General features: G+C 44.2%; 1 protein-coding gene across 1 annotated transcript in view; it reads left to right on the top strand.

Annotated features, from left to right (window-relative positions):
• The first annotated feature begins 14782 nt into the window (after nucleotides 1-14782).
• Nucleotides 14783-16111, top strand: part of LGR6 (leucine rich repeat containing G protein-coupled receptor 6) — a 147095-nt gene continuing 145766 nt past the window's right edge. Inside the window, exon 1 of the mRNA XM_081866998.1 lies at nucleotides 14783-15233. Within this exon, the coding sequence (XP_081723124.1) occupies nucleotides 15007-15233 (227 nt within the window). The 5' untranslated portion in view covers nucleotides 14783-15006. The remainder of the gene's footprint in view (nucleotides 15234-16111) is intronic.

Genomic DNA, 16111 nt, shown 5'->3' with positions numbered 1-16111 from the left:
ATTGAGCAAATTGGCACGTTGAGTTTCTATGAATTTTATAGATTTTAGTCCCTTTTGACATTGACAATTGGAAATAAATGGATATATTGTAGCGAAGAAGAAGGTGAAGAAGGCATGCCCCCCCTTCCGTGTCAATGCTAATTGTTATTCTATACAGCACACATTTCTATACAGTACAGGCTTCCAGAACCTGGGGCCCTCCAGGTGGTGTTAAACCATGGGTAGGCAAACTAAGGCTCAATCGCCTTCTAAATCCAGCCCAAGGACGGTCTGGAAATCAGCATGTTTTTGCATGAGTAGAATGAGTCATTTTATTTAAAATGCATCTCTGGGTTATTTGTGGGGCATAGGAATTCGTTCTTTTTTCTTTTTCCAAAATATAGTCTGGTCCCCCACAAGGTCTGAGGGACAGTGGACCGGCCACCTGCTGAAAAGGTTTGCTGTCCCCTGTGTTAAGCTCCTACCACCCTGGACCATTGGCCATGTTGGCTAGAGAGGATCAGATCTGCAGTCTAACAATATCTGCAGGCCATCAGGTTTGAGAAGGCTGCTATAGCACTATCTACGGAGGCTTTACATAGAGCAGTGTTGAGAGCCCTGTTCCCAGGGACGTTCAATCTAAAAATGAATGCAAGGAAACAATGGACAGAAATGGAGGTAGAACTATAAACAGGGGAAGAATATTCCAGCTACACAACATACTTTGGATTAGTTACAGCAGCCTTCGCTGTGCTGCCTGGGACTCCCATGAGTTGTAGTCCAACAATGGGCAGCGGGCAACAGGTTGGTGAACGCTGTGTTATGTTATAGGGGAGAGGGCTCTAGTCACAAGGCTTCCTGGCAAAATGAGTCTTGAGGAGGAATTTGAAGGAAGTAATGGAGGTGGCTGCACAGAGGCATGCTGGGAAGCAGTTCCAGGTTTAAGGGTGAGTAAGGGAGAAAGGGCAGTTTCCTTTCAGGGAACAAAAGCTATTTGGTGAGTTGAGGGTGATGCAGCTGGACCCATGTTTATCATACATAGAAGTGCTCACTGAGCAAATCTCAGTGCACTATAGTTTGTTTCTGTCAACCAATCTTGAACAACTGAACCACAATAACCATCTTTAAAGTAAAGAGCCTGACCTCTGATCAACTTTCTAAGTGATTCATTTATATACTGGTTTTTCAGTATATGCTTAAAGCTACAAAAATAAATAAAAACATGATAAGAACATAGCAGAACAAGTTTAACAAAACTGCCAGTCAATTAAAAGCCCATTTCTTTACATTGTTTTATTTTGTTTATTCACTTGTTTGTTCTGGAACATAAATAAGAATTTTTAAATACAGCTAACCTTATTTCTGTTTGGTTTTAGACTTCTCCAAGAGCCAACATTTTAAAATAAGTTTTAGGAGTATGGTAACTACTAGACTAAACAAGGGGAAATATTTCAGCTACAGCCACTTCAAATGTTAAAGCTCAGCACTGTCTTCAAAATAATTTGTGGGGAAATAAGCTTGATTGTTCACAAAAGAGCATGGCTACTCTTGCAGGCTGGAGTTCAGACAGAGAACAAATGAATCCAGCTCTAGAGGACCAGATGAGGAAAGCTGGATTATTTTCAAACAATAGCAAGAAACACTAATGGTTCATATGGCATTGTGTGAAGAAGAATTCAAAACACTTGGCACAGACAGCAATACTGACATCACTCCTGTTGTTGTTGTTGTTGTTTGTTGGCATCCGACTGTGTTGGGAGACAATGGAGGAGTGTGCCTTTGGGGGTGAAGTCAAACTATTGGAAGGTTACAATGCCTGTTGTGGCTGCAGCATTGCTCACATCACTTCCTAACTCATAGCATTGTTACTCTCTCCAATATCTCCCCAACTGCACAATGTATTCCCAGATTTTGAGCGGAATATTCCAATTAAGTTGAATATGCAGGTCTACACATATTGGATTTTGCACATGTATATGCTATTAAAGCATTATACCCATAGCATGGATATCTGGTGGTCTTGGAGATGGAACAGGGAGTAATAATAATAATAATGTTTTTATTTATACCCCGTCCATCTGGCTGGGTTTCCCCAGCCACTCTGGGCAGGTTACAGCATATTTAGAAATATAATAAAATCATCAAGTGGGGAGGAAATATGTGATCACACACACCCTTGACCATGTGTAGAGATGAGATTTGAATCTTTCAATCCAGCCCAATGTGTACCTCCTGCCTCTGCAACTACCATGGAGTAGGCTTGCTTGACCTAATGACACTTTGCAGGTGTAGCTATTACTCCCATTTCCTTCTCTGCAGTCATTCCTGCCTTTCCTTCTGGCTTAAACATTTACCAAGGTCAATAAAACCTGCGCCTCTTTATTGTTTTAAATGGTGGGAATTATTTGCTCACACACAACTGAACAACAAATAGGGCAAGTGATTGTTTGGGATGATGACGTACTCACTGGGATGCATAGCAATCTGTATGTGAGAAAATGCACAACTCCCATTCCAAATAAATGAATGAAAGCAGAGAGGGTGAACAAAGGTATGCTGTGCATAAATTACTATTACAGAGGACAATGGTGCTCTAATTTGTTCATAATTACAAGCAGTGAGGCAAGGAAGGTGTCAGGCACACTCTAGGACAAAAAGGAACAACCTGCTCCCCTCCCACCTTTTTTTTTTTGGTTAGCATGGAGGGATGATGCAAGACAGTATAGCATGACAACATAGCATGAGAGTAGCTGAGTACAGAGCTGCTCTGTTCTGCCAGCTCAAACAATGGCAGCATGGGAACACGTTGCCTTGGAACAGGTCAACCAAGATGACCGACAGGGCATTTGCAGCAACAGCAAAGCTAAGCCACAATCCAGCTTAGCCAAGCCATGACTAGCCAGACTTCCACAAAGTGAAACAAAGTTTTATGTAAGAATTATGACCTTCTCCAAATCTCTAAGGTGGATGGTGTAGGAAACCCTTGGCCTTCCAAATGCTGTTGGCCTGTGACTCCCATCAGCCACAGCCAATATGGCCAATGACTAAAGATGATGGGAGTGGTCGTTCAGCAACATATAAAGGACCAAAGGTTCCCCACACCTGCTCAGGAGCAGGGATGGGGTATTTGTGGGCAACAAGATGTTGTTGGGCTTCAGCTCCCATCAGTCCCAGCTGGTGCTATTTTTCTAGAAAAAAAGGTGCCGGAACTCACCATGATCACCTCCCTCGTTCTCTTAGTTCCAGCACCTCTCAGGTGGGTGCCATTGCCCAGCCACATGGCCAGTGGTTAGGGATGCTGGGGAGTTATACAGTGGAACCTTCATTCCCAAACAGCTTAGCTGACAAACAAATCAGCTCCCGAATGCCGCAAGCCCAGAAGTAAGTGTTCCAGTTTGCGAATGTTTTACAGAAGCTGAATGTCCATTTCGGCGGTCGGCATTGTTTCCGGGGCCCATCAGCCAATCAGAAACCGTGCCTTGGTTTTCAAACGTTTTGGAAGTCAAATGGACTTCCAGGACGGATTGCATTCGAGAACCAAGGTACTACTGTAGTCCTACATTAATTCTACTCATCAGAGACAAGAAATAGGTTGTCAGTCTTACTCAGGCCTTGGTTGCTCCTGCACCTGATCACTTACTTTATGCACCTGGAGCTGCTTGTTGTACCACCAGCATCATTATGTGGCACACCTGGGCTTCGCTTGTGTCATACTTTAAGCTGGTTGCTTGGCATAAAATGTGACAACCATACAAGTTGATGGTCCTCCCTATTAACATGGATTTGAACATGACATCCCTGTTAGAATTCAGGCTCGGTCAGAGGTATGTGCCTATCTCTCCAGGCACCGGCTGAATTCTTTTGACCTCCCTCCGGCGACTCCCGGCAGGAAAAACACACGAGGTCCGTTCCGGCGATTTTCCTCAGGCTGTGAGAAAAACACACCAACTGCTTCTCCTCCTCCTCCTCCTCCCTGCATATCCCCAGGGAGGGGAATCAGACTCAGACAGAAATTTATCTACATTCCTTTTATTCCTGTCTTTAGCAGTCATACAGTAAAAGATGTCTGCTCTCTTCAACAAACAGAGAGAAACTCCAAACTCCACCCATGTACATCCTGTACAGGTCATATGACACACACTGAGCTCACATCCTGTGCTCAATAAGGAGAATGGACTGCCCCTTTGTTTCCATGGCAACAGTCACATACATCCTGTCTGGCTTTGCAGCCACAAGCAGCTGACTGAGCTGCTAGAGCCTTTGCTTGCTGCAGCATTGCTGCTTTAGAATAACAATCCCCTCCCTTCCCAATCCTGTGTTTTTAGGATCCACCCATTTAAAGCGGGCAGAAGCCTGACCCAATCCCTAATGCTTGTGATGAAAGCAGAAAATAGAGATTCTGTGGCTAATGCTCAAGTATCATCTCATTCTTACTCACAGCCGAAAGCAGGTGAAGCTGGGTCAACCCTTTCCTTGGGAAGCCACCTTGCAATTTATCCCAGGGAGGGAGGAAACTCAGCTCTGAGGGCACAGGCCAGATGCTATGGAAGCTACACATCTGTCAAGAAGGCAAGTCATACTTCCTCCCTCCCCCCTCCACATGCACCTCTTAGCTTCTGGGGATGCTTTACAGACAAAGCAGGTGGGCGGAAGGCTCACTGCTCAAAGTGAGTCTTAGATTTCTGGCTTTGTTGGGTTTTGTTCCTGGAGAATGGCCTTAAGAAAAGGAGGCCCTGAAATGGAGATCAAAGCTAGGGAGATTGCTCTAAGCAAGGAACAAAGGCCCCAGATAGTGTCTGGCTCCCGAGAGCATCACAATTAAAGAGAAGGAAAGAAAAGAAGCAATTGGGAGTCTACAATGGGAAATGCATAAGCAACCTGAGCTGGGGGGTGTCGCCAGGAAATGGGAGACAGAGTTACAGCCCACAGGAGCAGGCCAGAGCTCAACCACTCTCTTTCTCTCTCCCCTCACCTGCAGCACCAGTCCTGCCTTTGCACAGCAATCATGGTGGCAGGTAGCATCACTACTGGACCTCTTCTCATGCTCTACAAGCAGCCCAACATGCAGACATGCAGGACTTTTTTTTCCTCCAGCCACGGAGATAAAGTTTTTAGGAAAGCTTCGCTTGCTTAACTGATGCGTATTGAATAGTTGTTAAAAGGACAGGAAGAGTATCAGTAATAAAACTGGGAACTTTCATTTGTAAATGTGGTGAATGAATTGCCTTGCTCTGAGTTGCCAAGACCGGCTCTACCATTAGACAGAGAGAGATAGCCATTGGTCAGGTGTGTGTAGCAAACAGAGTTTGAGCAAGCTGCCCTGTACCTCCTGAACTAGCCTGCTGCCTCCTCTGTGCAGCTGAAGATGTTGTCTCATTGCCAAGGTTGAAGGAAGATTCGAGTGCCTATTTGTATGCACCATCTTGTCCTTTGCCTCTGGCAGTAGAATGTCTTTGGCTGACCCTGTGGGCTGCCTCACTGATTTTGGGTATTGAGTTCAAGGAAACAGCACTGTTAGATTTGGATGCAAACATTATCTCAGCCATTGTCTGCCCTAATGCACCTTTATCGTTTCTAAGCAAAAGCAGACTGAAGCACAAAGAAATCATTGCTAATATTCCCAATAGTTACCACGGAGCAGGCAAAGGTCTATTTGCTCCTATTTATTCTCTCTCACGTCCACACACACGAACCTATTCTTATACTTCACTACTGTTTATGCACCCCTGTAGATAAACTTAGCCTTGCACTTACACAGCTGCCATGCAAACATGCTCATGCACACACGCACTCATGCATACACTGATAAACATGAAGCTCCACCCTCTGTCTGCTAAAGATGAAAGCAGGTCACAGATTTTTTTGGACACGTTGAGAACTTACTCTGCAATGTAGTGATGTCCACAGGCTACTAGGTAAGGAGATAGGAGACGGATGTTCCTTCAAGCCAGAGTTATTCACAAACCTCCCAGTACAGTCTCTGTGAAGCTACTCTCTTTCAGCCTATGCCAACAGGGGATGCTTTTCCTGGCATGGATATTCAGTGTTGGAAAATCAGCCTTAAAAGCATGTAGAGAAGAAGATAGGGCTTGACCAAACACAGGTTGGTGTCATATTTTTTTAAAAAAGGCTAGTCTGCTGGGAAGGCAAGGATCATTTTGACTGCAAGCCAGGAGATCCCCTGAGTTAAAACCCCAAATTTCTTCCAGTGCAAACCAAAACTATTCCAGCAAGTTTTGGACTTAGTTGTGTCTCACCGGAGTTATCAGCTACATGGAGAAAAAATGGCTGTTGTACCTTTAAAAACAGCTTGATCTGCAGAAATCAGCAGATGAAACTATTCACAGCATGCAAATGGGTGCATACTGAGCTGTTGTTAAAGGTTAATTAAATGCACAGCTATAGTAGCCGGATGAAAGCTAACTAATAATCTCACTGTCTTTTTGGTTTAATTCCCTGTCTGCTGCAAGGAAACAATGACTCACAGGACCTATAGTCATCCTTTGGCACTCATTTCTTCGGCAGTGCATGTGACGCTCAGTGCATGCATGCACACTTGCACATGCTATTTAGTTAGCAACATAGATGAAACAAGAGAAGAATCCCCATGAGAAACTTACCTAAGTGCAAGAGTGTGCCTGTATCCTCTTCTAGGCCCAGTAAGGAACAGGATTTATTGCACTATTTTCTGATTTATTAATGCTGCACCTGCTAAGCAGTTGGAAGATCTAGTGCTTTTTTTCTGGGGGGACGCAGGGAGGCGCATACCCCTAAACATTTTGTGAATCTAAGTCTGGCCTCATTGAGGGGCAGTATTTCAACAGGAGTAGGAAAATGAGACTACCCCTAAACTTTTTTTTTTAGAAAAAAAACCACTGGGAAGATCTATCTTCTGATGCCCATGCACACACAAATGCAACCTCTCTTTCTGGAACCATTTCCCCTGCAAACCATTGATAACTGTTGTTATAGGATGGGGAAAGCATGATGCTGAAAATGCAACAGACTGGTCATCCTCCTAGGAACAAAATTAGTCTGATCAAGGGGGATGAGTTTAAATTCAGAGATGAACGCAATCAAGTGTTCTTTTTTTAAAAGAAGAAGAAGAAACCTGGAATGTGTGTGGTTTTAGGCCACCATTGGCCTATGACCTTCTAAACCATTTTGGGCCATTTAAGGGCTGGCTGTGTGTTTGCACTGCCTTGAGTTTGTGTTTACATCTTGAAACGCGTCCAGGAGTCATTGACTGGGGCTGCCTGTGGCATTTCAAACCCTGGATGGCCCTGCTGGGAGCAGCAGGCCAGGGCCTCTGCCCACCCCTCTTCGCTCCAGCAAATGGCTCCCCTGTGGCCTTCTCCAAGCCACATAGAGGGCAAGTCCGTAAACAAAGCCCCAGGCATCTGGCTCCCTTTCCCCTCCATCCATGCCACTTATCTACAGCTGTGCCGTAGAACCTGATGGCGAGATACCCTAAAATAGCAAAGGAAAGTGAGCGCTTCTAAGCTGAGTACGTTTGGGACACAGCAAACACAGAGCCTCCAGCCAAGCCGCAAGAATGTGAGCCTCAACATTCACAACAAGTGCCCGCTGAAGAAAGCAGGAGCAGAAAAATACACCACCACACGCCCACCCCACCACCGGAGTGGGTGGAGGGAAAGCATTCAATCTACCTACACTCCAAACAAGAGCACGGTATGTGCTCTGGAGACGCTTCCAAAATGCCCAGGGCTAAGGGTAATGGAATGAAGCAGGTAAGGGCGGCAGCAGGTCCTAAGAAGATCACAGCCAGCAGCAAGAATCCCGTGCCATGTTTCACACCTGTGGGCTGTGCAGAATTTCACACCTCTGATACCTTAAGCCCTGCCCATGGAAGAAGATCACAGCACATCCCAGGCCAGGCACGGCAGTTCTGAGGTGAGTCCCGAAGCTTGACTAGAGAGGCCTTGAGGCTCACAATGGGCCCCAAGACCTGAGGTTCTCCAGCCCTGCCTAAGAAGATCAGATTCACTACCTGGGGGTGCTATTAGATCCAGTCTCATCTCTGAAGGCCTAGCCGGCCTCTGTGGCACAAAAGCACCTTTCGCCAGCTCAATGTCGTATGCCAGCTGCTGCCCTCTACTGGATGGAAAGAGAGCCGGGCCAAAGTCACACACACACTCAGGTAACTTTATAATGCATCCTAAAGTGGGACTGGTTCTAAATACTATCTGAAAACTGCAGTTGGTTCAAAACACAGGGGTTAAATTGTGAAGCTGGTGCAGGTGTATCGATTGCCAGTGGTTTCCTTCTCCGTTTTCTCAACACGATTCAAAGTGCTCATTTTTTAAAAAATGAGTAAAACCCTAAATGCTTAGAAACTGGCTTCCTTCAGGGCTACTTTATTCTATTACTGTGAATCTGGCAGGAGTTTTAAGATGATTTCAGAAGCCCTTCTTCAAGTCCTTTCACCATCAGAAATGGAGTAGGCAGTGACCAGAGACACAGCCCACAGGAGCCATCTTCTAGGGACCGTGGGGGCCTCGGCCCCCACAAAGTAGATGGGCATTCCCATTCAAATGGTGTGTCTGCACTGTGTCATGTGATCGATTATGCGGGGTCGGGCTTACCTGGGCCCCCACAATATTTTATTCAAGTTGGCACCCCTGACACAACCTTTTTCTGATGGCACACTGTCTTTGGAACTCCCCAAGAAGGCTGGCCTGGCACCAAGTCTACAGCAGAAGACCTTATTATCTGCTCATGCCTTTTAGATCTTTTGTCTTTACAGGTGTTTTATTTTCTTTTTACAAAAATTGTCATGGCCTTTGGATAGTACAATAAACTTATGGTTGATGATGATGAAGAAGATGCTCTCTACAAGTGTGCATGTGATTTTAGTGTATATTGTATTTTAAAATTGTGTTTTTATATGCCACTCCACTAGTCTTGTCAGGTGAAAAAGCAGGGCAATAAGTGAAACAAATAAAAGAGATGAATAAATGCCTGCCTAACTACATTATGCTAGTGGCTAATTCCTCTTTGTGTTGAGAATCTCCTTATCACGGTTATCTGCATGAATATTTTTCTAATTCCTGCCTCATCCCTTGGTCTCAATGAGAAGCAAGCACTTTTGTTTACAGTTGCTCTTCCAAAGATTAACAATCCTCACATATATACTCTAGGTTTCCTAAAGTAACCAGATACATACAACAATGAATGTAAGTGTATACAAATACTTGTGTAATAATAATTATAAAGCATAGTACCGCATTAATCTTTAAAGTATATATTATACCTTTACATATATTCTACATATAATATACACATTTGCGGGTATAATTTTTCATGTAATTAGTCTTAAAAAAAAATACAACGCATTGGTGTCTTAGACATCAGCAGTTTGTCAATGCAAGTGGTGATCTTATATGAGTGGCGTTTGATCTGACTGAAGCCACTATATTTCATGTATAAATCTGTTTAAAATGGATTCCTCCTCTGTTTCAGGTCACTAATCAGACATGCAGGGCATATATCCGCATGACATTTACATAGGCTGCAATGGAACCCTGGACTGTGTGGTTCTGTGATAGGCTAACTAGGGAACTATGGAGAATTCTCCATACTTCATCCTTTACCAAACCACTATTCCAAGAGTCTTTGGAATAGTAGAGTTATTCCAGAGTTATTAATGAGAGTTAAAGTGGTGCAGAACTGATATAAATCTGACATCTGACAGCAAGTCCAGTGGGACTTGGATTATCAGAATAGAGATGGATGGATCAGTTTACATCCAGCCCATCTCAACATCACATCCAATCTTTCATGATTTTGTTCCCTCTCATTTCTGGCATAAATAAATAAAAAGTTTTTAAAATCTGTATGAAAATTACGGTAGTAGTTAAATATGTATTTCCTTACCACATGAACTATTCTAAATTCATCTCCCCCCTAAGCAAATGTTTCTAAGCATATTTTATATCTAAATATGCAGTTTTAAAAACATGTTGTTACTTATTTTTGAGCTGAGGACAGCATTGTAACATTTGGAGATGAACAAAATCTGAAAATTAGCTGCTTTCCAATCTGGACATTATTCTAGGAGGTGTGTATTATGCCAGTTTGTATTGGATTTATTTATTTAAGACATTTATATACAGTGCTTTTTTCTTTAAAAAAATGTTTAGGGGTACTCTCATTTTCCTACTCTTATTGAAATGCTGCCCCTCAATGAGGCCAAACTTAAGATTCACAAAATGTTTAGGGGTATGCGTACCCCTGCACCCCCCAAGAAAAAGCACTGTTTATATATTACTTAATTATTAGCATTTCTGAGTCATGAACATACAACTAAACTATACAGAGAATAAATCAACATGATAAAATTGAAAAACTACCTTACAGGGCTTAAGGCAGCCCTGCATCAGGAAGATTGTAATATTTTATGTTTTAGTATGTACTGATATATGATGTGAGCTGCCCAGAGTGGCTGAGGAAACCCAGCCAGATGGGTGGGGTATAATTAATGATAATAATAATGACAACAACAACAACAACAACAATAATGCCTGCTGGGGAAAAATGGGAACGAATGGATTCTTCAAGCATCGCTATTCCAGATACCACCAGTGTATATTTACTTCTGGTAAAATATACAAAATAAATCTCTGGCTTTCAGGATGAGTTATTTGATCAGCTCAGGTGAGGATCCTGTGGTCCTCCAGTTTTTGGAGCCACAGCCTGCATTACCTATGGTGAAAGGTGATCTGGAGGATTCCAAGGTTAGCTTCTCTGATTAACTGATTGTTCAAGCTGCTTCTTATTAATAGTTTCTTAACTGTTTAGAGATAAACTGTTGTCTGATGCTGGTTATTTGCTTAGAATCCCTTTCTACCATCCACCCCAGTGTTTGAAAGTTAAATTATCAAGGTCTCAAACCCTCTGTGAGTTAGAGACTTCCCCTGCATGTGAAGACAGGCTCCGGCGGATGAAATGGATGAGCCCAGTAGTGGGTCCAACAGTCATGAAGGCGGTTTCTGCGTGTGCTGTAAGAGGGAAGTATGGGGCAGATGGGGTTCATCCACCTGGGAAGGTAGCCCATCAAGGAGAAGGAAAACCGCAGCGGGATATTTTTGGGATAGTAAAAGGCTAAGGACTAGCCTCCTTCCGGCAACTCTTGCAGCCAAGCTGGTGCCAAACGTATTACTCTGCTTTCCTTTGGACCGCCATATACATTGCTCAGGCTTGTACCGCGGCAAGGTCACTTCAGTGCTGCTAATGCAGCAGTTTGACTTCACCCCCAGAGGTGCTCTCCATTGTCTCTCAAGACAGATGGATGCCAACAACAAACAAGGTCTATCTGTCTTTTGAACTGAATTGATTATTTCGGTCACAGACCAGTTCCAGCCCACATACAGTATCAAGGAAGTCATAAAACACGGCAGGGATACATTTGAATTTGCAATTAGGTATAACAGGGACACTACAGACATAACAACAGTTTAAAAATATATAAATTAAAACTTAGTCACTAACATATAACCTAAAATTATCATTTAAGACCTTAATCATTATGATAGCACAGCTTTCCCCCTAAGTTTTATGGCAATCACAGAGAATTTGGCTACCCTTAACGTGATCTCAGGATCCTTGTCCTCTACCAGGGATTTTAGACACTGAAGTTCGGATTCATTTGGAGATTTTTGCATAGCAGGGGTAATAAATATCCCTCTAGAAATGGCAGCGTAACAAGGCATGAGAGACAGTTTCTACCTCCATCAAGCTGCAGGGGCAGACTCATTCCGCATATGGTTTACCCTCGAATCTGCCCTGCAATAAGGCAGCACGTCTTTAAACTTTCTCTTCCCTGGATTGAGAGTTAAGGAAACTTATGGACGCAATGGTTCAGAAGCTTGGTGGTTCGAGTTCACCCAAGGATGACTATGGGCGAGATTCCTGCATTGTAGGAGATTGGACTAGATGACCCTTAAGGTCCCTTCCAGCTCTATAAGTCTATGTTTCTATCTAGTTGAACTTCATCAGGCTCTTTATAGGACATTGTAGCTCTAAAGATGTGATGCATTTGAAGTGCCAGTGCTATAGTCTATGCTTTACTTAGTTAACAAATTAATTGTGAATGTGCTTTCCATGTTTCCCCAAGAATGCCAGGAAATTATAGCTCTTATTGCCTCTGTTAAGGGTGTGACCTTTATTTAGACAATACTGATATATATCACTCTATGTGGATGGTTGTATTGTCAGACTGTAGCTTTAGCTGAACAGAGGAATCTGTGACTTAGCTCTGCCACTTACAGCCATCCAGCTCCTAGGGAGCACTGAAGCTTGAATTAATAACAGGAAATAATGACATATCATATCAATATTGCCTAAATAAGATGTCAATTAATTGCATTGCCCTAACAGCTGTGATTTGCCTTCATTTTGTAGCTTGAGTGAACATAAGAACCCCATAACACAACAGGTCAAACTGAAAGGTTTTGTTTCTTTGTTCATTTGTTTTTGGTTAATTGTAAATGTAATTGTAGTATGTTTAGAGAAGGCTATGCTAGCAACTCTCTCAGCAGGCAAATTTGAAATTGAAAATGAGAAACTCGATGGAAAACTTAGTGGGAGAGATGAGAAGCAGGACTCATACTATCAGCTCTGTTGAAAAATCAGCTCCATCATCTCATGCCCCAAACTATTTCCAGCTGGTCTTTATAAGAGCTACTATTTAAGACTTGGTGTCTGTGTTAGCTTGTTCTTCTTCCCTCCTCTTTTCCTTGTGTGTTGTACCTTTTAGATTGCAAGCCTGCAGGCAGGCACTATCTTGTTGTAATTGACTGCATGTAAGTCACTCTGGGGAGTCTTTTTGGCTGAACAAAAAAGAAAGAAATAGTATCATTAATGAGAAATTACACAGCATTTGAAAGAGCAGAGATTTATATGCAAGCTAAGTGGCTAATTTAGCTTAATATGCCCTACATTCACATTTGCTCATTGTACTGTTAAAGGGGCAGGGCCAGGATGGTGTTTTCTTTAGGTCAATTGGCAAGCCTAGCCTTGAGGTTCACCAAAGAAAATGGGAAAATTCAGAAGGAAAAAGTGCACACACAAGTCCCCTAAATCTCCTTCCTTTCTTTTCTCCCTGAAGGCTCTCATGTGCTTTTCAGAAATCCAGCTACGATGTACCTCTGAAATATTTCTGCCTCCCCCATTGCTCTCAAACTATGTTTACTCACCTCCTGTGATTTCATCTCCCTGTCTCCTTTAACTTCTAACCTCCTACTTTACCTGAACTGTTTATGGTGAGCCTTGGGTCTGTGAGTACTTTCATATCTCTCTCCTCTCTTTCCCTTGCATCTTTTTCTGCCTGTCATGCAGCCACAAACTTTGTGTACACACTCCCATTTACCCTGCACCCAGGGCACTCTCACTACTGGTTCAAGTAGTGGTGTACACAGATTAGCCACAATTCATATTTATCCTGATGTTTCTTATGAAAGACTGCATTTACCAGTTTTGATCCAAATTGGGGTGTGAAAGTGACCTAGATGTGCTCAAACCAGTAACATGTTCAGAGCCTGATAGCCATATTCCAGCCAGCCTTCTTTGCATTCACAGTCCATTCAACATCACATCTACAACCTTCTCTCACAACAGGTTCCTACGGAGCATGTGCGGGGCGCATCCTTATGAACTCCCAATGAATAACACTGGCTACAAAATGCCATTTTAATTAAAAAACCAAAACAAAACTACAAACATCCCCCCAAACTTGTGGGTAATGGTAATGGCATGTGCAAGGTGTTCACCTTGACCCAGTGGCGTAGCGTGGGTTGTCAGCACCCGGGGCAAGGCAAGTAATTTGCGCCCCCTAACCCGTGGATTTGCGCCCCCTAACCCGTGGATTTGCCCTAACCCCAGATGTTGCGCCCGGTGCGGCCGGCCCCCCCTGCACCCCCCACGCTACGCCACTGCCTTGACCTAATTCAAAAAAACATTTCCCAAAAAGTGCAGTATAAATGGATGGATGTTTCCCTAATAATTACTCTAGCCAGGTCTATGGATGAAAAAAAAACAAAAACACTACCCATCAACTTCACAAAGTCACTTATCCTCTGTTTAATTCAATATAATTTGTTTCCTATGCCCAAATTTGGTACGATGACTCTCAGACTTAACTCTTCTACACAGTTAAGTTTGAAATCAGTTCGTTGCACCATTTTCTAAGCCAGAAAATCCTCCCACCCTGATTTCTCATTATAACGGCAGGATGTGATTCAGCTGACTCACCTTTAACAGAGAACCATGACCCTATAAGAGGGAGAACAATCAAGAGTCTCTTGGCACCTGAAAGAGGAATACATTTACAGGGAAAGATTCTCTTGTGGACTAGAACTCACTTTGCCCCGTGAGGGACCAACGCAAGATATTTTGCAACTTAAGACGAAGGAAGAGTCCCTTCTTCTGGACTGGCGACTGAATCTTAATTCAACACTGGCAAATGGACAGTGTTCTCCAGTGCCCTTGGCCAGCTTAGGGGCCTGGGGTGGGGGTGCAAAACTCCTCTATCTACCAGCATCTGTTGTCTGATGAGGTTTTAGGCTCTGTCAGTATCTCTCTTCTTCTTCTTCTCTCTCTCTCTTTAAAAACACACCACGTTTCCAGACAAATTCCTGAGCTGCTAACAGGTCTTTCCCCTTTCCTTTTGAATGAAATTCCTGCCAGCCCTGAAGGAGGGAGTGCGGAGAAAGTTCCCCTTTAACTCCTCCCATGTGAGCCTCTCGCTCCCTGCCCAGCCCAGCCCAGCCCGTGTGAAACCCAATAACCGAGATCATTCAACAATGCCTTCCCTTCTCTGCCTGCATCTTTGCTGCGCCAAGGAGGAGCGCAGGAGATTCAGAAGGTGCTCCTCCTGCCTGTGAGGTGTTGGGTCGGTTCCCTCCACGCGCTGAGCAGAGCAGAGCTCAGAGAGAGGCACGCACAGAGAGAGGCAGTGTTGGTGAAGGAGGAGAAGCAGCAGCAGCAGCAGCAGCAGCAGCCCACAGCATGCTTGCTGCCGCGGGAGTCCGGATGGAGCAGCTGTCGCCCTGCGTGTGGCTTCTCCTGTCTCTTCCAGGCGCTCTCCAGGTCGCGTCTCAGGAACCAGGCGCTGCGCCCCCCTCGTGCCCTCCGCTGTGCCACTGCGAGGAAGATGGCATCATGCTGTCAGTGGACTGCTCAGAGCTGGCTCTCTCTTCCGTGCCGGGGGGCTTGAGTCCCTTCACAGCCTACCTGTAAGTACCAAACTGTCACACCTTGAGGTTTTCTCTCCCTCCTTGGTGGGAGAAAGTGCGCAGGGGAGCACCGAATTGTCCGCTGGGTGTCTTCAAGGCCACATTTTGCTGAAAATAAAAGTTTCCACTTGCAAATTGGAACCAATAATAACTTTTTAAAAAATAAAAAAGCAGGCAGTTATTGCGACAAGAGCCGATTTTCTCTAACACCCCCTCCTCCTGCTGCCCCACTCCCCTTGTGGTCCTCTGCAAAGCCTGTTTATATTGTGATGTTCTGCATGCTTTACTTCTTGATTGCTACGGATCAGAGGAGACAGAGCTTGTTTGCTGGGCTGATTCTGATTGTTTGGGAGCATAATGGAGTATTTATACTGAGTAATTACTACAAACTGCTATGGGATCCGTCTTTCAAACATTTCAAGAGGCAACGCTGACTTAGGCTCTGGAACCGTCAGGATCCGGCTTGAAGTTCCCAGCGAATTGGGAAGTTCAATGAGCTTTGGGAAACATTTTCCAGCTCTGCCGGGTACGGTGAACCTGAACGAGTCAAGGTAAAGGAGATTTGCTGATTGGCGTCTAAGCAGCATTTGAGAAGTTTCACGTCTTCTCTCGGGAGAGTTGTTTGCTTGCTCATGGATCGGTGACTGGAAGATGGCTTGGAAATTCTGGGGGTTGCCTTTCTGCACGCCTCTTTTCCTTGCCTCTCGGGGCTGGACGGGCGCTCTCGCTTTGAACGAGAGGAGCTGGAAGGCTGCTCGTGAAAGACACTTTGTCTATTTGGGCACAGAAAGTTTAACGAGCGCAAAACTGTCCTGCACGATGGAAGCAATGATGGGATGCAGAGAACCTGGCTTTGTTTTTTATACAAGGAGAGAATT

This window comes from Podarcis erhardii (genome assembly GCF_964252035.2).
Source record: "Podarcis erhardii genome assembly, chromosome: 6".
In the NCBI taxonomy this organism is placed as follows: Eukaryota; Metazoa; Chordata; class Lepidosauria; order Squamata; family Lacertidae; genus Podarcis; species Podarcis erhardii.
Note: the sequence above shows the minus strand (reverse complement) of the source record. Positions and strands in the feature narration are given on the sequence as shown.